Source organism: Xenopus laevis, chromosome 4S (genome assembly GCF_017654675.1).
Source record: "Xenopus laevis strain J_2021 chromosome 4S, Xenopus_laevis_v10.1, whole genome shotgun sequence".
NCBI lineage: Eukaryota > Metazoa > Chordata > Amphibia > Anura > Pipidae > Xenopus > Xenopus laevis.
This window is the reverse complement of record NC_054378.1, coordinates 450,178-473,639: the sequence shown is the minus strand read 5'-3', so window position 1 is coordinate 473,639 and position 23,462 is coordinate 450,178. Positions and strand designations below refer to the sequence as shown.

The 23,462-nt window shown below is 37.2% G+C and overlaps 1 protein-coding gene across 2 annotated transcripts in view; it reads left to right on the top strand.

Annotated features, from left to right (window-relative positions):
• ehbp1l1.S (EH domain binding protein 1 like 1 S homeolog) overlaps window positions 1-23,281 on the top strand; it is a 44,272-nt gene extending 20,991 nt beyond the window's left edge. The window contains exons 6-20 of one of the 2 annotated variants that reach the window (XM_041591558.1): window positions 959-1,095; window positions 2,049-2,084; window positions 3,424-3,483; window positions 3,569-3,770; window positions 4,506-7,296; window positions 10,351-10,499; window positions 11,643-11,691; window positions 12,872-13,651; window positions 14,186-14,249; window positions 15,430-15,512; window positions 17,537-17,657; window positions 18,875-18,968; window positions 19,493-19,566; window positions 20,604-20,718; window positions 22,529-23,281. In XM_041591558.1, coding sequence (XP_041447492.1) covers window positions 959-1,095; window positions 2,049-2,084; window positions 3,424-3,483; window positions 3,569-3,770; window positions 4,506-7,296; window positions 10,351-10,499; window positions 11,643-11,691; window positions 12,872-13,651; window positions 14,186-14,249; window positions 15,430-15,512; window positions 17,537-17,657; window positions 18,875-18,968; window positions 19,493-19,566; window positions 20,604-20,718; window positions 22,529-22,616 — 4,843 coding nt within the window. In that variant the 3' untranslated portion in view covers window positions 22,617-23,281. The remainder of the gene's footprint in view (window positions 1-958; window positions 1,096-2,048; window positions 2,085-3,423; window positions 3,484-3,568; window positions 3,771-4,505; window positions 7,297-10,350; window positions 10,500-11,642; window positions 11,692-12,871; window positions 13,652-14,185; window positions 14,250-15,429; window positions 15,513-17,536; window positions 17,658-18,874; window positions 18,969-19,492; window positions 19,567-20,603; window positions 20,719-22,528) is intronic. The other variant, XM_041591559.1, reaches the window with a different exon arrangement.
• Window positions 23,282-23,462: the final 181 nt, after the last annotated feature.

Here is a 23,462-nt window from a genome sequence, read left to right as displayed (position 1 = left end):
CCATTTAAATGTACGATTTGTCCATCAACTTAAAATACCATTTCTATTGTCTAGTTGAAGCCAGGAAAACTGTGGCTAGCGGCCTGCTTGGCCCCGCAAACAGTTGGACAATGGATACATTTCACTGTCAAATACATTTTCGATTTTCTGACCGATGTTAGATGAAAAATCGTTAGATGCAAGATCATTCAGTGCCCACTAACCTAATTTGATGGATTCATTGGATCTCATTAAAATTGGTCGTTAGGGAGAGAAAAATCTTAAAGGGATACTGTCATGGGGAAAAAAATTTTTTTCCAAAATGAATCATTTAATAGTGCTGCTCCAGCAGAATTCTGCACTGAAATCCATTTCTCAAAAGAGCAAACTGATTTATTTTATATTCAATTTTGAAATCTGACATGGGGCTAGACATATTGTCAATTTCCCAGCTGCCTCAAGTCATGTGACTTGGATTTCAGTGCAGAATTCTGCTGGAGTAGCACTATTAACTGATGCGTTTTTCTGATGACAGGATCCCTTTAATGTCTATGGCCACCTTAAGTCCTTTAAATGCATCAACCCTTTGATAATGATTTCAGAACAAAACTACCCTGCCTCATACCAAATTTTAATCACAATTTTTCTTCCATTTAGAAAGCAGGGCAGATAACGGAAACATTCATGATTGGTAGAATAATGGGTATAAAGATTTTCAAGACCTATTTTATACACTACCCTTACCAATATCTGAGATAACTGAGATGGATGTTGCTGGATTTTATACTGAATCCAGATTTTGCTTTTTGTTCTCTGGTTCTGACTTCTGAAACAATGTAGCAGTATCCAACTGGCTTATGCTATATTTCTTTCGGGAATCAGGGCAGTGAATATAAAAAACAATTTACAAAAAAAACAATGTGTAATTATCATTGTTTTTTAATGATTATTTTAACTATTATATTTAACTCTATTTCAGTGATGATGACATGCAGAGTATTGCTAGCCTCCTGAGTCTTAAACCATCTGACATTGCTGATATGGACGACTTCAATGAGGAGGATGAGGAAGAGAAGTCTCGGCAAATCAGATCCCCTACCGGGACCGCAATGCGAGGTGAAATATGAATTTTATAAGGATTGAGATTTTTCAATTTTAGAATTTTTCTAATATATGACTCTGGGCTACAGTGTATTGTTAGTTCATGATGTAGGCCCTATATTTCACAATTAATTGATAACATATTGCACCTATTATTTTTTCATTGCATATACCTGTAGCTTATCTGTAGGGGTGATGTTCCTCTCTTTCATACCACAAAAGATGCAGCAGCCAACAATAATAAAGGGAAAAAAATATTATCTGGAAACCCATTATCCAGAAAGCTATTATAATCAAATAACACAGTTTTTTAAAATTAACTTTTTCTTTGTAATAATAAATCCCTACTAAGATATACTGTAATTAATCCTTATTGGAAGCAAACCCAGCCTATTGGGTTTATTTAATGTTTATATGATTTTCTAGTAGACTTAAGGTATGAACATCTAAATTACGGAAATGCCATCTCCGAGAGACTCCATTTTATCCAAATAACTGAAATCTTTAAAATTGATTTCCTTTTTCTGTGTAATAATAAAACAGTAGCTTGTGCTTGATCCCAACTAAGATATAATTTATTGGAGGCAAACCCAGCCTATTGGGTTTATTTCATGTTTATATGATTTTCTAGTAGACTTAAGGTATGAAGATCCAAATTACAGAAAGATTTGTTATCCGGACAACCCGAGGTCCCAAGCATTCTGGGTAACTGGTTCGGAGCATTCTGGATAACAGGTTCCATAAATGTATTAAAATATTATTTTCCTAAGGTAAAAATAAACTTTGGAATGTGGGAGTGCCTACTGCATCTTTCTCTATATGCTTTGCACCCAGACCTCATTTTGTTACTGGTGAGATTTAACAGTGTATCTTTATCATTATAATCTAACTGTCCTGTCTTTCTCTTTCACTCAGTTTTCTTACAATTTTTCTCTACTTCTTTCTTTTCAATACTCTGTCTTCTCTAGGATATCTTAAAGGCATCCGTACTGATTACTACCCAGGTAACTCTATTCTACTTCAATGTTAGCACTCGTGACAGCAAGAAATTAGTGAGCTGATTCAACAAGAGCTGAAATTAAAATGCTCAATTTATCTCCATTGCTTTTCCAAATCTTCCTCATAGAGGATCATATGTTGGCAAAGTATCAGAATAGGGGAATATATGGTCATATACATAGGCAGAATTTACTTCTGGAAACATATCTTTTAAAAGATTTCCAAAAATGTACTCAAGATTTGCATTTTACATAATCGTGTTCCTGGATAAGAAGAAAAAAACATAATAAATAGCAAAGCCAAGAGTCTTCTTATTATGTTCATAATTTGATACCCAATATGCATATTATTACTCAAACCTGTAGTGTAGAAACCCCTGAATACGAATAGTGCCTATGGATTTCATTGCAACAGTGACCCTTGCGCAAAAAAAGTCACCGCTTCGGTGTCAGTATAATATATTGCGTGCAATTCTCCATAAAAAATGGAGAAACCATCAAAGATCCCATTTAACATCCAAATATTACCATCAATACAACACAATCAAATAACAAAGTAAATTAGAATATTGAGGGTCAAAGTTTCATAAAAGCCCTCGTTAGTGAGTTAACTTCAGAAAACTTTTGAAAAATAATTATCCAATTTATGGGTAAATTGTGAAAACCTTTTGTTTTTGTTTGTGAAGTCAGGCCTCTGGCCTTCTCTTGAATCTGCACTTTACATTGCCTTGACCATTTGCTTCAACCTTGGACACTGAGACTGTTGAACAGGTCGTGGTCCTTACACCGGACCTTTATTTAGCTTTTACTTGCCTGTTTCCCCTGCCAGTGTCAGTGTTTACTTTCCCCCTTGTCTAACTTTCCTTGTTCCTGTATTAAAGTCTGCCTTCTGTTTCAGAATGTGTCCTGCTCGTGTCCCAGTTCTGCTTTCTCCTTGGTCCTCTTTCCAGCTCTTTATGATCAGTTGTGGTTCCTCATTTCTAAAAATGTTTTTGCAGTGTATTTACACACAATGATACTTATACTATGGGGGTGTAAGCCTAATGCTTTTTTAGTGCAGTAATAATATTGCATCTGTGGACACTGCAAGATATGTCTAAATGCATTTGCCACATGTGTACTCAATAATAAGCTCCCTACTGGGTGCATGGCCAAATCAAACCCAATGCACTTATAATTCTCATTTTAAGGTCTGAAAGTCCACACGTGTTTGGACCTCAAAAACCTGAAGTATGTGGGGTGGAGTAGGTTTTTACTTTTGAATCTGAAAAGTATACTTGATTCACTCATCTCTTCCTGCACCACTTTATTTATCCACCTAATTTTCCCAATTCTTTAATTGCAGACCCTGTCCGGGAACTAAATACTCTTGCTGAGGAAGAAGACGAAACTTCTATTAGCACACGTTAGTTTTTTGTATTTTAGTTTACATTGTCCCAATTCATTCCGAGTTTCTCTCTTACCTGTACACTTGTATCAATTTCTTTCAGCTTCTCAAGTTACAACAAAGTCTCCAGCTAATATCTTCCATTCATCTACCAATGTTCTTTCCCAAAGAAGACCACAAGAGCCTAATCTTGTACCGCTTGATAAATCCAACAATAGTGTTACTAAAGTTGATGGGGGAGAACAAGCTAGGAGAACCATTGAAAAGTCCATGACAGATGGCCTAGCAATGGATCAAGACAAAAGGTGAATATTATTTTCTAATACATACTGTAATACTTCTATACAAGTATGGACCCTCTTGTTCTGAATGCTTGGGACCTGCGGTTTTCTAGATGAGAATTTTTTAGGTAATTTGGATCATCATACCTTAAGTTTACTAGAAAATCATGTAAACATTAAATAAACCTAATCGATTGTTTTTGCTTCTAATAAGGATTAATTATATCTTAGTCTGGATCAAGTACAAGCTACTGTTTTATTATTACCCAGAAAAATGAAATCATTTTTAAAAATGTGGATTATTTGATTAAAATGGATTCCAGGAGGTGGCTTTTCTGGATAACTGATCCCATACTGGTATATAATTATTGTGAGTTAAATTAATATCCACCTACTGTGAAATGCACTTTGTATAGTTCCGCCATTTTCCTACAATATTGTTTATATTATTTATGGCATTGACCATGGTGATACTTCATTAGTAGCATGTCTTTCTTTTGAATGTAAACTGCTTCCAGCATTGGTAATTTATACATCTATCAAATAAAATGATCCCAGTATAATTTGCAATGAACCAAAAATCTAACTTTCTTTTTAATGAAACACTCCGAGGGACTGTCTAAAACGGTAATATATTTTTGAAGTTCCAAATGCCTAGTTTCTAGATCAACTGGCAAGAATTAAATTAATACCTGTAACTATGCCAGTTACTATGCAATCTGCATTTTTCAACATTATTGTTATTTTCTTCTGCCACAGGTCTAATGAGGTATGGAAGATTCGAGAGGTCAACCCTATTTCTTGTGTCAAAGATACAGTCAAGAAGGAGCCTGACATAGTGCACGGGGAAGGGTGGAGAAAGAGTGGGGAGAGAATGGTGGAAGTGGAGGACCTGCAAGAGAGAAAGACAGAAACAGTTAGGGTTCCTGAGGCTGCAGTAAGAATGAAAAAAGCTAAGGATATAGAGATGATTCAGGAGACAAAACCTAAGACAGATATAAGAACTCAAGAGACAACACAAAAACCAGAGATAGCAAGGAGGGAAAAGAAAGCAGCTGCACTGAGAACACTGGAAAAAGTAGCAGTCAATGATCCAGAGTTACATTATATTCCTGAGACTACATCAAAAGCATATCAAGGTCCAGAAACAACCTTAAAAGCATATAAGAAAGTAGAGGAAATAATTCATATTCCAGACAGGAGATTCCAAACAAATACAGTTTTGGAAACAACAAAAATAGATGATACCTTTTCATATGAAGTTGCAAAATCACAAACTAGTAGAGACATGGAATTTCCACATAATGTAGATCAAAGCACATACACGATATCTCCGATTCTAAATGTCGCAGACCAAATAACTCCTATTGATAAAGCAAGTCTACAGCAGCTTCAAGAAAGTGTATTACATATTACAGGGGAGCAAGTAGCAAAAGGAAAAGACCAGGCGTCTTCCAAGACAGAGGAGGTTGTGTTAGACATTGCAGAAAAAGAAGGGAAGTCAGTATTAGAGAAGACAGAAAGTGTGCTAGATGGTACAAAAGAAGAATTAGATAAATCAATGGATCAAATAGCATCTAAGCCACAAGAACTTGTTTTAGCGATTGCAGAAGACAGAGGCACTATAATACCAGATCGGACAATTTCTAATACAAAGGAAAATGCCCCAGAAACCAAAGAAGAGCAAGGAACGAACAATGTAGAACAGAAAATGTATTGGACTCAGGGTGGTATGTTAGAGGTAGTAGAAGAACAAGGTATAAAAAGAAAAGAGCAGGAAACTTTGTTGGATATTAAAGAGGACAATGAAGTCTTATCTGACTCTCAGACTCATTTCACATTGTACGAGACAGAACAGAAAAAAGATCTGTGTGATGCTAAGGTTAAACCTGCAGGAATTATACATGATGATGGGCAAATAGAAGCTGAACAAGGATATGAAAAAACAGAAGAGGAATTATGGCACAAAGAAAAAACACAAGATACTAAATCTGAGGTTGAAACAAGTGAGCAGATAGAGAACAGAAGAAACTCAGAGGAGGATAAACAGAGAGAACATATTGCCAAAGAAACAAGAAGCTACACTGAAGAGAAAGTTCCATGGAAAGAAAGACTACAAAAAGCACCAATGAATGAAACTAAAGGAAATGAAGAAAACCGGGTACATCAAAATATTATTTGTGCAGACCAAAGGCTGCCTAGCATAGAACCCTGCTTGAAGGGCATAGGTGAAATGAGAATTCTAGAGATGACTGCATTATTAGATAATAAGGATGAAAGCATAATAAGTGAAAATTATCTGGCACCAAAGGAAAAAGAAATACAGCTAGAATCTGAAATAAAAGTAGAGAGTAAAATAGAAGCTGCTCTTGGTCCTGTGATTAGATTGGAATTAGATAACAAAGAAAAGGGAGAACAAGTAAAGGAAGAGATGAGACCGCAAGAGCTTACATTTAAAGATGACAATAATTTGGAGACAGTGCTAGATAATAAGGAGGAAAGTGTAATAAGTGAAAATACTTTGGTGCCCCAGGAAAATAAAATACAGGTAGAATCTGAAATGAAAGTAGAGCGTAAAATAGAAGCTGTTCTTGGTCCTGTAGTTAGATTGGAATTAGATAATAAAAAAGAGAGAGAACAAGTAAAGGAAGAGATGAGATTACAAGAGCTTACATTTGAGGATACAAATAGTGTGGCAACAGTGCTTGAAACCAAATCTCGCAGAAAGGAAGGATTGCAAGCATCATCAATGAAGAAAGAAAGGAGAGAACACCACAAGGAAATAGCAGAAGAGGCAAAAAGAATTGTAGATACAAAGTTAGAGAATTCAACAGGTTGTGCTGCTATAGTAAAATATATACTGTACAGTCAAGAAGTCACAGAAGACAAGAAAGCAATGGAGAGAAATAGTTTGCACTACACAGTTAAGACAAAAGAGAGTGTAAAGGGGCCAGAAGTAGCCAAATCACCCTGGCCAATACCATGTAAAGAAGAGCTCTATGAACTAATGCAAGAAAAAGTAGACTCAGAGGCTGCACAAGGGTCAAAGGACACAGAGTTGGAAATAGAAGTTGATATCACATTGAAATCTAATGAAAATAACAGGGAGGAAAATGATATAATAAAGAAAGTGGAATGCACAGCAAATGAGGCAGATAATGGCATTCAGGAAAATGTAAATGCAGTGCAGGCAGCATTCTCTACAGTCAATACAATGGAGAGCAGTAGTCAGAAAGATGAAAATGTACTGGAAATTAAAAAAGAGAGACCACAAGAAAACCAGAGAGAGTCAGAGGGGGTACGAGATCAGGAGATAACTGTACAAACAGGGGAAATGTGCAACCTTTCAATCCAAGCATTTCCACCTTTATTCACCACCAGTGAAACCCTTTCTCCTGACCCCTCAAGCTCTAGTGTATCAGGGGCTGAGAAAGGGTCAAGCCACATGTTCTCAATGCGCAGCTTCTCCATGTCCCCCCCATCGACCCTTGGACAACAAAGAAGTGCTGAAAAGAAGAGACTGAGCCAGTGCGCAGGGCAATTGGGGGAGGTATGTGACAGCCCAATGCTTATACGAGAGAGACACTCTGCAGGAGTAAAGCCTAATCTAGGATTGATCCTGAGTGGGATTTATCAGTGTATGAAATTGTCTAGTAATCTTTACTTATATCATTCAAAGCCAATGAGCTTTTAACTGATGCATTTGCCAGGCATTGCGGGAAAACGATACACCCAGTTACATTGAAATAATTATTACCAAATGTGACTAATACAAAATATATACTTTATTTGCTTGAACCAAGGTATAAAGAATAGTTAGTCCTACTTGGAGGTGTGAAATGGAGCCACACTCTATATTAACATGGGCAGAACTGCATGGAATAACTCGGGGTACTAAGGCTGCCCTTGGAAGCACGCAGAGTATCACTCCATTTACCTCCAAAAAACACATAAATACATTTGTGTAAATATCTATTCTCCTGTAGAGTGTCCCACTCCTATTCATTTGCTTGCTTCATCTGGGAATTAGATTCAAGTCATTCTGCAACAAGGCAAAACTCATTAGGATGCGCTGGCTTCTGATTGTTTTGCTGCTTTTGCCTTTGGGAAATGTAACTACTTACTCCACCCTGGATCCTGCTATAACCAAGACTCAGATGTTCTCTAGTGCTCTAGACTCTCTAGTTTCTCTTATGCTAGAATGCCTAGGGAAAATGATTCAATCAATTTACTAGAAATCATCGTGCGCATTCCTTTAAATAGTGAACAGTGAAATTATGTCTTCACATTTTATGGCAGAGCTTCCTCTTGTCACCATTAACTTCCTATCGTTTTATAACTTTGGAGTATTTGGCTACTCTCGTCTTATGCTTGTTGTTGTTCAGTTCTTGCAGAATCTCATGCTGATACTTAGAAGACATTGCTTTTTTGTCTTTTTCTTTTCTAAAACTGGACTTTTAAGCAACGTCATTTACCTAGACAGTGGACGGAAACAGAAGAGGTGCAAAATAGTACATTCAAAGAGCACCTCCATCTGGGGGTCTAGCATCAGATAAAAAATATGGCACAAGCTACAGGGCACAGGGCAGGGGGTTAGGTTAGGGTTAGCTTAGGGGGTCCTGTCTTTACTCAAACTCCACACTAGAACAGCACCCATTTCCATAAAACCTCCTTTATTGACAATCATTTACATGGTCTGCACAATGTTTTGGGTGCCATATGGGCTGTTTTTCAAGCCCTGCCTGCCATAACGTTGGAATTAAGTACATGGTCTTTTTGTGTCTGCTGGTACTCCCTAACTTGACCATCTAAAGGCCCAGCATGAACACAGCACTTCTGATACAGACAACCCTGTATTCATGGGGGGGGGTCTTTGGAAATCCTTCTATATACAGGGCAAAGTGCAAAAACATTGGCAGATTGCAGCATTATTTTGCACTTTGCACCCTTCCCTGCACATAATGAATGACCCCTTTAGTGTTAGGAATGGAATGTTTACATAAGAGTTCATTGACAACATGCAAGAAAGGGTGCAAAGTGAAATAAAAATGGAAACAACTTGCCATGTTTTTGGAATTTGCACCCAGCCCTGTATAAACAAAATGTCATCCTCTCAGCTGTTGGGCAACGGGCAGCAAAAGTAGCAACAGCTGACAATGTGTTGTTTTTATAAACACACAATCAATTTCTATTCTTTAGTAGAATCAGTGACACCACAATAGCAAAAACATTGATCTACAGATCCACTGCAAATGGGATTGATCACTCCACCAACTTCTAACACATCAGAATAAGTGTTTTATTTGTAAGATAATTATACTACTCAGTGACAAAACTATAATAATAGACACATAACAAATAGTAATATAAGGTATAGGTATAGTCTGGTTGGTTGGGGTTAAGTAGCAATATTCCTTTGTGTTGAACAAGAGTCATATATCGGCAGAATTTAAAGTGCCCTCTTTCTAATGGTTTAATGAAGCATCAGCAGATTTTGTTACTTGGTTTATTATTTAACAATGACATTGAAATCACTTTATTGTACACTGGATCCTACTCCCTAATGGTCTCTTTTTAAATTTACACTCCTTATCTAGGAAGAAGGGGTCATAGGAAATGGAAATCAATTACAGGGATTTGTTTTTCTAATTGTTTAACAAAAATAACCAGATTGATCTGCACTCCTTATACTTTAGTCACCAAGGTGCAAATCAGATAGGGAATATCCATGTCTTTCCCAAATAATCCTATTGTACAATTACAAATATTTACTGACGTGCTCTGGACTTAATATAAAAAGTAACTTATTCATATAAATTCATGAGTCAACGTTTGGATGTCACAAAGGGAGGTCGCCCTCAGTATTAATATCAGAACATCTGTAACACTTTACTACTTTCTTTGCAAAGATTATGTTTGGAATTTATCAACGTACCCATGGTAGCTGCAGAATGCTGTTCCATAACATTACCTTTATACTAAACCCCCTTTGGCCTGACTAACAAAACCTTCTTCCATCTTGGCATCTCATGCATGTTGCATTGTGGGTATTATGTGGCTGTTCATTTTTGTTGCTGTTGTAGGAGTACAGTGTTCTGCTCCTGACCCTTTTGTAGGGTGTAAGGTTAAACAATGTAGAATTTAATATTACTATTTGGTGAATACTAGTGATCTGCGAATCTGTGCCATTTCGTTTCACTGAAAATTCGTGAATTTACAGCAAATTTCACAAAAATTTGAAGTCAATGGGCATCAAAATAAATTTGACGTGAGTGTCAATTTTTATACGCGCAACTATTTGGTCAAATGTATTAAAGTGAAGGGGGTGTCCAAATCATTTTTCGCCGGTGAGTTGTCGCGGCAGATTCGCAAATTAATTTGCTTGCGGTGAAATGCGGAAATTCGCCGCAAATTCATGTCTGGTGAATTTATTAGCCCATCACTATTTTAATTGACACATAAATATGCAAACTGTATCTACCCATGCATTGATTAGAGTAATGCAAATCATGTACAGAAGTGTAATAGCTAATGTATTGGTGTGTTCTATGAGAGCTGTGTATATATATATATATGTAATATTTGTGCATCACTGTCTTTACAGGCGGTTTACAGAAGTACCGATTCACTGCTACACTGGTGTCAAGAGGTGACTGCCGGATACCGGGGAGTGCGTGTGAACAACTTTACAACATCCTGGAGAAATGGATTGGCATTCTGTGCGATTCTTCATCATTTCCATCCTGAGATCATGTGAGAAGTAACATGCAATAAGGAAAAAATAGAGGGTCACCATAGGCAACAGATCTGGGTGGTGAAACCAAAACACTATTAGAAAGGTGTTAATAACTGAGTGGGAACAAGGGGGCTCTAAGGCTGCTCGAACAGAAGTAAAACCCTTTGCCATTAATCAAAATTTAAATAATGAAAATAAGATAGGCAACAGGTGCTCTTTAGTATATGCTTCACTTAAAGGAGAACTAAAGCGTAACTAAAGAATTGGGCTAGAAATGTTGTACATGATGTTTTGTGCTTGTGTACCAGCCCAAGGCAACCACAGCCCTTTAGCAGTAAAGATCTGTGTCTCCAAAGATGCCCCAGTAGCTCCCCATCTTCTTTTCTGCTGATTCACTGATTCACATGCTCTGTGCTGCTGTCACTTACTGAGCTTAGGGAGCCACTCACAATATACAGTACACATAGAATAGAAATGTCACAATATAAGGCTGATTAGTAATTAATAAACATAATTACTACATGGCAGCACAGAAACCAGTGCAATTAGCATCAGAATTGAATAATCAGCAAACCTGTAGCATCAGCTTATATTACAGCCAGGGAAGCTCATTTTCTGCTGGATAATTAGTGACGAGCCCTAAGCTTAGCTTCTCAACAGCCAATCAGAGCCCACTGAGCATGTGAGTGTCACAGACACTTTCCAAGATGGTGACCCCCTGTGACAAGTTTGAAGTCCTGGATCATTGCTGCTATTGACAAGCTCAAACTTTAGCCTCCTGCAATAAGTTCACTATATACAATATGACATTTTCAGCCACATTAATTTTTAGGGTTTAGCTCTCCATTAAAGGCCTTTCCATTTCAGAAACGTTCCAATGTTCAAATGTTTTATCGGGAACATTCCTTATTCTGTTCGTATCTATTGAGCAACATCTAGACATAACCATAACTATATTTCAATGTCTGCACTTGGATTTCATTCTTAGCTTACCTTTTGCTGCTGCCATGTGCTTATAATGAGGCTAATAATCTCCAAATATACAGGTCTCCCCTGTACCTCTGTGCTGCAATGTAGTAACATCTTTTCCAATGCTGACAGATATTCTACTCTAGTCACTAGCTGTGTATTTATAGCGCCTTCATTTTTTTTTCTTTCAGAAACTATGAAGCTCTGGATCCATTAAATATTAAAGAAAACAATAAGAAAGTAGGTATATTAACTTCATGCCTCATTGAATTATAGTGTAGGACAGATCACGGTTGTATCATACAGATTTTTGTCTAAAAACTAGAAAAAAAATTTTCACCTTCTTTTTTTCTGATGTGATCCTTTTGCATTTGATTATATTTGAATTTTGCATTATGATTATCAAATAGCGGAATATACTGACTGCTGTGCTGCATTTTTATATATTTCTATACTATTGATATTGTATTGTAAATTATTTCTCCCTTCACCACTGTGCTGCTATCAATAAGGGTTGCTATTAAAAAGAGAAACCCATGGCATACACCAGAGAACAAAGAAATTTAAGTGGGCGCAGTTTCAGTTACCCCTTTACCCCTCTTTATTTTAGAAACTAAAAGGGTAATTAAAATGCTCTGATGCCCATACCCCAAATTTTCTGTTTCAGCCACCCTTAAGTAGACAAGCGGTGCTCTGCAATAGGATTTATACATTTTTACAGAACTATTAGGGGCCGATTCACTAACTTCGAGTGAAGGATTCGAAGTTAAAAAACTTCGAATTTCTAATTTTTTTTTGGGCTACTTCGACCATCGAATGGGCTACTTTGACCACGACTACGACTTTGAATCGAAGGATTCGAAGTAAAAATCGTTCCACTATTCGACCATTCGATAGTCGAAGTACTGTCTCTTTAAAAAATAATTCGACCCCCTAGTTCGCCATCTAAAAGCTTCCGAAGTCAATGTTAGCCTATGGGGAAGGTCCCCATAGGCTTGGCTAACTTTTTTTGATCGAAGGATATTCCTTCGATTGTTGGATTTAAATCCTTCGAATCATTCGATTCGAAGGATTTAATCGTTCGTTCAAAGGAATTATCCTTCGATCGAACTATCTGTGCTAAATTCTTCGACTTCGATATTCAAGGTGAAGGATTTTAGTTCCTAGTCGAATATCGAGGGTTAATTAACCCTCAATATTCGACCCTTAGTGAATCGGCCCCTAAATGTAGACACTTCAAGCCTTATGCGAGAGAACATGGTTAATAGAATTTCTTTAGAGATAATCACTGTATATGGCACCTATGTGACATATTTCTCTGGAATATTATAGTTAATTGTAACCTAAAGGCCTAAATATATGTTGTTTTAGGATCAATACTATTTTAAAAATCAAACCACCCACCTCTCTCAATTTTTAGGCATTCAACGGCTTTGCTGGTCTTGGAATCCCTGCCCTTCTATGTCCTACAGATATGCTTCTTCGTCATATTCCTGACAAGCTCATCATTCTTACGTATCTTTGCCAAATTCGTGACCATTTTATCTCTCAGGCACGAAAAGTCAATGGTACTCCAGGGAATGAAGCTGAATTTTCCAGTTTTAAAGAAAAAAGTATGGCAAGCAACACCACCGAGGAGTCAAAAATTCAGAATTCAACTGCTGCCAAAAATATTTCACCAGAAGACTTAAATGCAGATATTTCACCTGATCTAAAAAAGATGGTGACAAAATCTGAAGTTTTAAATAGACCTTCCTATGAAAAACAAAACAAATCACCTTCTGATAATGACTATAACGTCAATTTGTCCACTGTGGAAGAAAGAGAAAAACAAAGACTTTCCTTCACAGAGCAGAAAATGGCAAGCTCTGGAAAAGAAAAGCAAGGCTCCAGATCATCTGAGGACAAAAGTAAATCCAAAGAAGGCTCACATGATCTTCCAATAAATGAAGAGCACAAGACTACTAATCAAGACACACAACATTCAACATCCAATGATAATCTTATCCCACCACCTCGACTCAAAAAAAGGCTGAGTGTAAACGGATGTGATTCTAACGTGGAGCAAATAGATGCCAGTGTTTCTTCTACTTCTACCCCAGTTCCTCCTCCAAGAAAAGCAGCAGGTCTGGGTCACCTCCGTGATGCAGACCTTGTCAAGAAGAGGCGTTCTCTTATACGTACTCAGTCACTTTCAGAGGTCAGTGCAATAGTAATAATGACTTTGTTTATATCAAAACTTAGGGATCTTAGATAATACTTTTCCAGTTAATATCTGGATATTAAATCAGTTGACCTTATTAGAAGCATTTCCACCACACAGCACAGACAGGCCATGATTTCAGCAGTCTAGCCTGTGGGGATTTCATTTTTTAAAACACACATATTCACCAGCTTGTGGGGTTAGGGCAATTATACCACTGCAGAGACAAATATTGAGGTTGTCTGGTTGAATAGAATCATCTTCATTAGGTTTTTTTGTGGGGTGAGTTTTTTTAAATGAGACATTCCTTTGTTTACTAGAAATGTAAAGTAAAAAGGAACAACAAAATGAGATGTATACCATTACTTGTGGATATTTCATTCAAATGTTAGTACAGAACTCAATGTAGGACCTGAGCAATTGCCTCTTTTGCCCATGTTTTAAAGTGACCCAACCATAAGTGTGATTACAATATATTGTTTTTTTTTTACTTGTATATCTGTCACTCAAACATTGTTGTGTTTTCTGCAGGAAGTGGATATCACACAAAAAAGCCACGAGACTGATTCCAGACCCTCTTCTCAAATTATAAATGGTTAGCTCAATTGTGTAAAAAGTATTACGCTTCCTTCTGTCGTACCATTATTTGCACACTAACATAATTCTACTTTTTATGTTTTAATTTTCATTAGACAAGAAGTCTAACTTTGTATTATTAAGGGGGTTATTAAGTAAGAATGCCAAAAACTCCAAAAATTCGAATTATTTTACTATAAAATGGAAAAAAAAACTCAAATTTTTCGAGATTTATTATACCCCATGGATGGAAAAATTCTGAATCTGAAAATCCGGCATCTCAGACCTATCGAGGTTGTATATAAGTCAATGGTGGAATTAGCTCCATCGTATGTGGTCTGCGCTGGAATTAGCTCGAAAATCCCACTATTTTGGGCTTTTCAGGCAAAAATCCGAAATAGTCAGGCTTTTCGCAAAAAACTCAGAAAAAGCAGATGGATTTTCGCTCGATTTTTTCGTGTATGTCCCCGATCCGATTAAATCGTGCTTTTTATATAATAAGGTCCAATCGCGGATTCTAGTTTGGTCGACTTTTTTAATTAAAATACTCGGATGTTGATAAATATGCCCCTAAATGTCTTAGGCATTAGTTGTCTTAGAAGTACAGGTATAGGACCCATTATACAGAAACACATTATCCAGAAAGATCCAAATTACAGAAAGGCCATCTCCATTGACTCAATTATCCCATAGACTCATTATAATCAAATAATCCTAATTTTTAAAAATGAATTCCTTTTTCTCTGTAATAATAAAAAAGTACCTTGTACTTGATCCAAACTAAGATATTATTAATCCTTTTTGGAAGAAAACCAGCCTATTGGGTTTATTTCATGTTTACATGGTTTTCTAGCAAACGTAAGGTATGAAGATTAAAATAATGGAAAGATCTGTTGTCTGGAAATTCCTGGGTCTCCAGCATTCTGTATAACAGGTCCCATACCTGTACAAATAAATCAGGGTTAGAAGCACTCATCAGCTTGGATTTCTGTTTGTTATCACAATGTATTTCAAAGTAAATTAATTATATTAAAAATAAAATGGTCAGAAATTGGAATAGAAGAAACATTTAAGACAGCAATAAACTAGGTAATAGCATAAGAAATGTAACTTTGGAGGTTTGTTGTCGTTAGCTACTGTATTTGTCAATAATGACATTGCTCTAAATTGATATCATTTAATGAATATTTTCTTTTCAGATACCGTGCCTTCTATTCCCACAACTTCTCCTCCCTCTTCAGTCCCAACCACAGAGGCCAAAGTAAAAGAGGAAGAGGCTCCAGTATGTCTTGTTCATAACTGCACTTCAATGGGCCACTATACTCTTATATTTCTGTATTCTGTATTTAGTATAGGAGATAGTCTCAAGTCATATCAATCTCATGCTATTTCTTTGTACGAGCAAATGTACATATCAAATGAACTGATCACACACTTGCTGGCTTCTTGTAAAGAATTATAATACAATAGGCTCAACCAATACTGTCCAACTTTTTTCATGCACTGGGCAGATTATTTGATATCAAAGCACTGAGCACAAGATTGTATTAAATGAATAATGCCATACAAAGAAGTTTGTGGTTATCTTGAGCAGCCAGGGCCATAAAAAAGCCTTTGAAAAGCTGCATATTGGCTGCAAACCTCCATCTGGACCTCACTGGTCTATGCTAAACCAGATAAACTGGTAAAACCTTAAAAAACACCAGGGTAAACAAAACAAGAGAAACATAATTATACACTTTCGTTGTATCTGTCTGACACGAGTGTCCACAAATATGGGCAAGTGGGGGTTCCTGCCCTTCCCCCCGAAGCTTGTACCTCACAAACCCAGCTCCCCCCCTCTGTTCTCCTGGTTGTTGCAATCACAACCTTCCTCAGAATCCCAGGGGAGAGATATGACATTCAAAGAGTAGAAACAGGTTTTTACCAAAGTAGCAGCACGTTAGAATACACTGCCAGCCCCTGGCCCAGTGACACATCAAGGGGGTTATTTACTAAACTCCAAATGGCAAAACCCCGAAAAATTTGTGTTTTTTTTAGTGTAAAATCTGAATTTTTAGTGGAAAAAAATATACCCCAAGGATGGAAAAAGTCTGAATCTGAAAATCCGGCACCTGCCGAGGTTGCATATAAGTCAATGGGAGAAGTCCCAAAGATATTTTGATCATGCGAAGGGTTTGGTGCAATAATCTGAAGTTTTAGGGGGGAAATAAAATCAACATTTTTGGGGTGGAAAATCAGAAAAAATTCAAATTTCTCAGGATTTTTTTTAGATATTTTTCTGCAAATACAATTTCCAGGAAAGTGTATCAATAAATAAGGCGAAAAAAACGTGCAGATTTGGTCGGAGTTTTTTTTTTTTGAAAATATTGAGATAAATTCGGACTTTGATAAATAACCCCCCCAAATGTCACCACCAGATCAGGAGCAGCAAGAGGAATGTTTGTAGTCAAAATGAGTGTCAGATTTATTCCCTGATATGCTCACCTAGGGTGGACAATATCGAACTTTATGTATGAGGTATATGAGACATTGGAACGAGCACGTCAACAAGTACCTGAAGCAATCCCTATTCTGCCAATAATATGAAACCTGCCCCATCAACATCTGTCTGATTTTTGGCCCATTTGAGGTCTCCATGCACACGCAGATAAATTCCTAAACTGGTCAAAAGGACCTGAATCAAATCTTCCAGTGTATGGCCTCATAAACTATGTGTCCCATCTCCCAAGTATCGCCTATTGTTTGCTCATCTTTTCAGTAGAAATGCAATCAAGGCAAGCAGGGGAGGTGATTGGGGCAGGGGAATGTGATTGATGAGGAGATGGGCAAATGAATGAAAAGCCAGGTTAGAAGACAAAGGACAAAATAAAAATTGAAAACAGAGAAAGTGAATGACAATGCAAAAAGCACATGAGAAAAGGAGTATGGGGGACATAGGAGGAGGCATTCTGTTACTGTATGTTTGGTTGTTTGACTATATATATATATATATATATATATATATATATATATATATATAGATATATAAATACACTAGCTATTTGTACTCCTGCAAATGTAATGCTACAGCTTTTAAATAATAGGATAATTAAAAAAACAACCCTCTCTGCATTGCATAAGATTTAATTGCTGAGACACTGTCAAATGCTGTAGAATTCTGTAATTGCATTGGATGAGACATTCCCCAACATCAACCCTTTCACTCTCTAGGTTTGTGTCGTTGCCCCCAAAATATTCGTAGACCTATTTCTTGTAATCCTTTTACTTACTTGTTCCTAAAAGTCACTCTTTTTCTTTTCTCAGAGTTTCAGAGACTCCAGCCAATATGTTACAGCAGAACTTGCAGCACTAGAGCTTGAACAGAGGGATATTGATGAAAGGGCTTCAGTGGTAGAAAGAGATCTTCGTTCTCTTATGGAAAATGGTACGACATGTTAGCACAAAAAAATAATTATACTGGGTAATATAGATTAAATAAAATTTAGTTTACTTTTGTCAAACTGGCATGTAAGCATATTTTTTTTTTAAAGTTTTTATTTAGAAATTTTAAATTTAACAAGACAAACATTTGCAATGTCTCACAGCAGTACAATCACATTGAATCAGTGAATGCATAATAATACACAAGTAAGGAACTACAAATATCACATAGCTGCATAAGGGGAGCATCAGGTATCACCCACATTCACAATCAGGGAACTACTGTATCCGGCAAGTCAATCCATTCGCCCCAGATTGCCCGAAACTTACCAGGGCAACCTCTAGCTAGATATACTGCTTTTTGCAGTGGCAAGACATCATTAATCAAAGATTTCCACCTGGCCAAAGTGGGGGGATTGGTGTCTTTCCACGTGAGTAAAATAGCTTTTTTAGCAAAATATAACATTTGCAGATAAAACTGCCTACGGAACGGGGGAAGAGTGAGAGGCTCAGTAAGTCCCATGAGACAAAGTTCCGGTGAAAGAATATTAGGAAGCGCAAAAGAGTTCTGAATAAAACCCAAGACCTTCCCCCAATACCTCTGCATGTGAGTGCACTCCCAAAAGACATGATACAAAGTTCCTGCTTCAGTCCCACACTTATAGCAGGTGTCAGGGGTACCCGGATATATCCTAGCTAGTCTATGAGGCGTCAGATATGTCCTATGAAAGAATTTAATCTGAATGAGCCTGTCCCTATTTGAAATATTGAGTATCAGAATTTGCTCCAAGGCCTCATTCCACGCCTCCTCATGCAATCCTGGAATGTCAGCCTGCCATTTTAGGCGCATCCTCTCTAAGTGGGAATCCAAGGGTTTTAATAGAATAGTATATATCCAGGAAACCACTTTCTGCAGATCAGGTCTCCTCAGATATCGTTCGAGGGAGCACTGCGTTATATTGAGGGGTCTAACCCGAAACTGCGTTTGAAACGCATGACTCAATTGTATGTATCGGAAAATCATTCTAGCTGGTAGTTGGTGCTCCTCTTTGAGGACCGGGAAAGATTTAAGCTGCCCATCCTCAACAATTTGTGCCAGATACTTAACACCCAAGGAGGCCCAAAGTCCTGCATCAGTGAGCTGTTTAAAGTGCGGAAGGTTTGGATTCTGGCATGTAAGCATATTTGACGACATTTTGTTTTTCTTTACTGTGGGAACAGACAAAGAGGCAGAGGAGACTCTGATCCAGGAGTGGTTCTCACTGGTGAATCGAAGGAACGTATTGATCCGCAGGCAGGATGAGCTACAGCTGCTGTAAGTAATGAAGAATACGAAATGCAATAATGGTGTAAAATGATAATAGAGGGGTCGGTTCAACACTAACTACACTTTAAAGCTAAAACTGGACATTCAAGATTCTTGGCTCTTCCAGTTCAACTATTTTTATGCTTATGGTTAGATCTATTATTCCCACTTTAAAGATGGAGCTGGGATTATTTTGTAACTTTAAGATTAATATCACTCAGAAAAATGCAATTACAGGGATGTATATTTAAATCTCTGATGTTGCTCCTTGACATGATTGTTTTAGTAAACATTATTATATTATTAGGACAATTGTTTTGATGCAAATAATCGCACCTGCTCTTGTTTTGTAAATAACTCCCAGAGACTGATATGAGCTATAAAAGGTATGAAGTGTTTTTTAACAGCTCTTAATAAAGGTAAATATAAGCATCACCTGATGTCGGTTTCAAAAACAAGACAATCTTGGTTTAAAGGTCTTGTTTTCTTGGAATGTCAAAAAAATGAACAATAATAATTCTCTATTATTACAGTGTAGAAGAGCAAGATCTGGAAATGAGATTTGAGCTCCTGAGCAAAGACCTCCGAGGCCTATTATGTATCGATGGTAAGTATAAAAGAACTGGAGGCGCTCTCATACCTCCATGTAACAGTCTGTGCTGTGTGTGTCTCCTGATCTCTTCACATGAGCAGGGGGGTGTGTCACAAGTAGAATTCTACCAGCAGGGAAGATGAACAGCCAATGAGACAAATAGTGGTACTACTGTAATATGTAAGGATATAAGAAGCATATTTCTACTGTAAAACATGGTGTAAATTGCAATACGAAAAAGCGGGGAGCTCAATGAGTTTATTACCATTAAACCATTATAGTTTAAAATTTGTGTACAGGTTTTGCCATAATTTGAAAACATGAGTTTATACTGTTGTAGTTAGAATTGCACAAAATGTGCTGCTTTTTGTTCTCATAAAAGGAACAGTAACACTAAAAACTGAAAGTGCCTTAAAGGAATGACAATATAATGTAGTGTTGGCCTGCACTGGTAAAACGGGTGTGTTTGTTTTAAAAGGTTTATATAAACAAGCTGCTGTGTAGCCATGGGGGCAGCCATTCAAGCACAGGATACACAGTAGATAACAGATAAGTACTACTATAGTTTATATAAACAAGCTGCTGTGTAGCCATGGGGGCAGCCATTCAAGCACAGGATACACAGTAGATAACAGATAAGTACTACTATAGTTTATATAAACTAGCTGCTGTGTAGCCATGGGGGCAGCCATTCAAGCACAGGATACACAGTAGATAACAGATAAGTACTACTATAGTTTATATAAACAAGCTGCTGTGTAGCCATGGGGCAGCCATTCAAAGCTGAAAAACGAGAAAAGGCACAAGATACACAACAGATAACAGATAAGTTCTGAAGAATCCCATTGTATACTATAGAGCTTATCTGTTATCCATTGTTGGTGCTTGTATAAGGAAACCTGTAATGTTAATGTTTGACTGCTTTTTATACAAATACCTGTAAAAGTAATTCTTTTTTTAAAGCATGGCCCTTATTATGGTGTAAACCCTTCTTGTCAATAATATAATTAGTCCAAATATTAGTAAAATTAAATTTAATGACTGCCTTTCAGATTTTATGAAGAGTGAAGCCCAGAAAAAGAGAGAGAAACTGTTACTGGATGAGTTAGTATCTCTTGTGAATCAACGTGATGGTCTTGTAAGAGATTTGCATATCAAAGAGATCAGGTGAGAAGATTTTACTAAATGCCGTCCTGTGGAAAACGAGGGTCTGGCACTTGCACAAATGAGAAAATGTACATGTTTATTTGCAGGGGTTTGTGTTCCCTAGTTATTAAAACATAACCTGGCCATACACTATAAGATCCGCTCGTTTGACAACATCACCAAATGAGGGGATCTTTCCCCGATATGCCCACCAACGTAGGGCTATATTTCGAATGTTCTTCCCTAAGGCCGAACGATTGAGTTATAACGAGGAGCAGTGGGCTCCAATGGGATGGCAACTGCTGCTGTTGGTGTAAATGAGCCCTTTTGACTCTTAAAGCGGCTCAACACTGACTTGCTCCTACAACATATGGTTTGTCAAATAACCTTCCACATGCTTGGAAACCCTAAGGAGACCTGGTTTAAAGCACTGCCAAACTGTATCATTTCCATTGCACGGATATTTTTTTTTAGTTATGTCAAAGGACCTTGATGAAAATAAACAATACATTCTCTTTTGTTGTTAAAGGGGAAGGAAAGCTACTGAAGCAGTTTATTGCCAATAGATTAGCCACAATAGTGCAAGCTATAACACTATATTTATTCTGCAGAATCCTTTACCATACTTGAGTAAACAGCTCTTGAAGTGTTCTCTGTTTGTTTAGGATAGCAACCGCCATATTGGCTTGGTGTGACATCACTTCCTGCCTGAGTCTCTCCCTGCTCGCTCATAGAGCTGGGCTCAGATTACAGCAGGGATGGGAGGAGGAAGGAGAGAGGAGCAAACTGAGCATGCTCAAGCCCTAGCCCTGGCGGTTTAAGCTGAAAACAGGAAGTCTGATACAGAAGCCCATGAGTACACAATAGAAGGAAAGAAATGTGCTGTTTCTTTTGACAGAAGACTCAGAGCAGCATTACTTTGAGGTTTTACTAGTGTATTTATAAAGACCTTTCTGATAAAGCTTACTTACTTTTAGCTTTTCCTTCTCCTTTAAATACTGTCCCAGCCAATTGCCTGAAAACAAGAATTTCTCATTGAGCTGAGAAAAGAATTCAATATTTTTTCCAAACATTTTTTATCCCCTACCCTACAACCCTACAAAATCCATCCATAAATTCAAATAAAAGTGTAATTTTCCCATATTTGAGTATCCAAAGGTTCACAGGGATAGAAAAACGGTTTTCTCCTATAGATGTTATGCTACAAAGGAAAAAAAAATGCAAAAGCTCAAGAATAAGCCATACATTACAAATATCTGACCTATCTATTTTCCTAATTAGTCCAGTCATGCTTTTATTTTAATGACTTTATTACCCAAAGGAATTCATTGTGCAGCCAGTGTTGAGGCAACATCTACTGCATGGTGTAAAAGTATTTCCATATGCACAAACATGTGAGAATCATGAGAAATGCCTGAAGAAGAGGTATCTTGTGCAATTACCCACATATTTTATACATTAGGTTGAGTAAGTAGTTTAGACTTTTAAAACTTTGTGCTGAGAACTTTGGTCTATGATTTGATACTTGGGGCTTATGTAATAAATGTCCTTAAACTTGTGTAATAACCATAAGAACAAATTAGCAGTTACTGGTTTAAAAACATCTGATTAATTACGGCTGGTCACTAGATATGGTAAAAAGCAATAATTTTTATTAAACTACTTTGTATGTTATTGGATAGTTCAAATAATTTCCCTTCTTGTCAACTGTCTTCCTGTCTGTATGAGAAAGTTAGTTGATTCTGAGGATATTTGGATTTCCTTGTTACACTTTATGACATTATCTTGTCGTTTAATCCTGTGACTGACCCATTAACCCTTATTTTTCCAGAGCTGTGGAGGAGGATGAAATAATTGAGAGAAGTCTGGAGCAAAGACGGAGAAAGTTAAGCAAAAAGGAGAAATGCCGTATCAGCTGAGTCTTCCATGAAAAAGAATGCGCCACTGCCATGATAAAGCTTCTTTTAGCTGCACTGTGTAAAATCCAACTAAATGAACTTCACTTGAAGCTAAATGCAAATTACACACATGCAAATCACCAGTACTAATGAGGCAAGAAAAGGAAACTGGTTCAGCCACTTCCAAACACCTGCAAACTTTGTTAAATCTTATACAGAAGGTTGTTGAGAAGCGGAAAACCCTTCCAAACATTACTCAGGCTTTATGTTCTTCCACTTGCTGCTAAGGTCATAGTAATGATCTATAATTATTCAAATGTGGTTTTTTTTTTTGCATGAATATTTTATCTTTCCTAGTATTATGTGCAGTTATCATTCATAGAAATGTTTTTGTAACTTAGAAAATGTTGATTTTTTTTTGGAATCCGGGCAGGGCCATGGTGCAAGGGGGGTGGGGTTGTGATTCTGCAGGGGCAGGTCATGGGCGTAGCTATGAAAAGGTGATTGGCGATTGGCTGTTCGCCTCGTCAGTCACAAGGAATACTGCCCAAATTTTTGACCCGGCAACACTTCAAAAAACCGGGCCGTTTGGGTCAAAACCGGACAGGTGGCCACCCTAAGGGGGTTATTTATTAAACTCTGAATGCAAAAATCCCAAAAATTTGTGATTTTTTTTAAAAATAAAATCGGACATTTAATAAATCACGAATTTTTCGGAATTTATTAAACCCAGAGGTTGGAATCAGAAAATCCAGCATCTCAGACCTGTTGAGGTTGCATATAAGTCAATAGGAGAAGTCCCAATGATTTTTTGATGTTTGTTGGGTTTCATGCAATACCCAAAAGTTTTCTGAGTTTTCGGGCAAA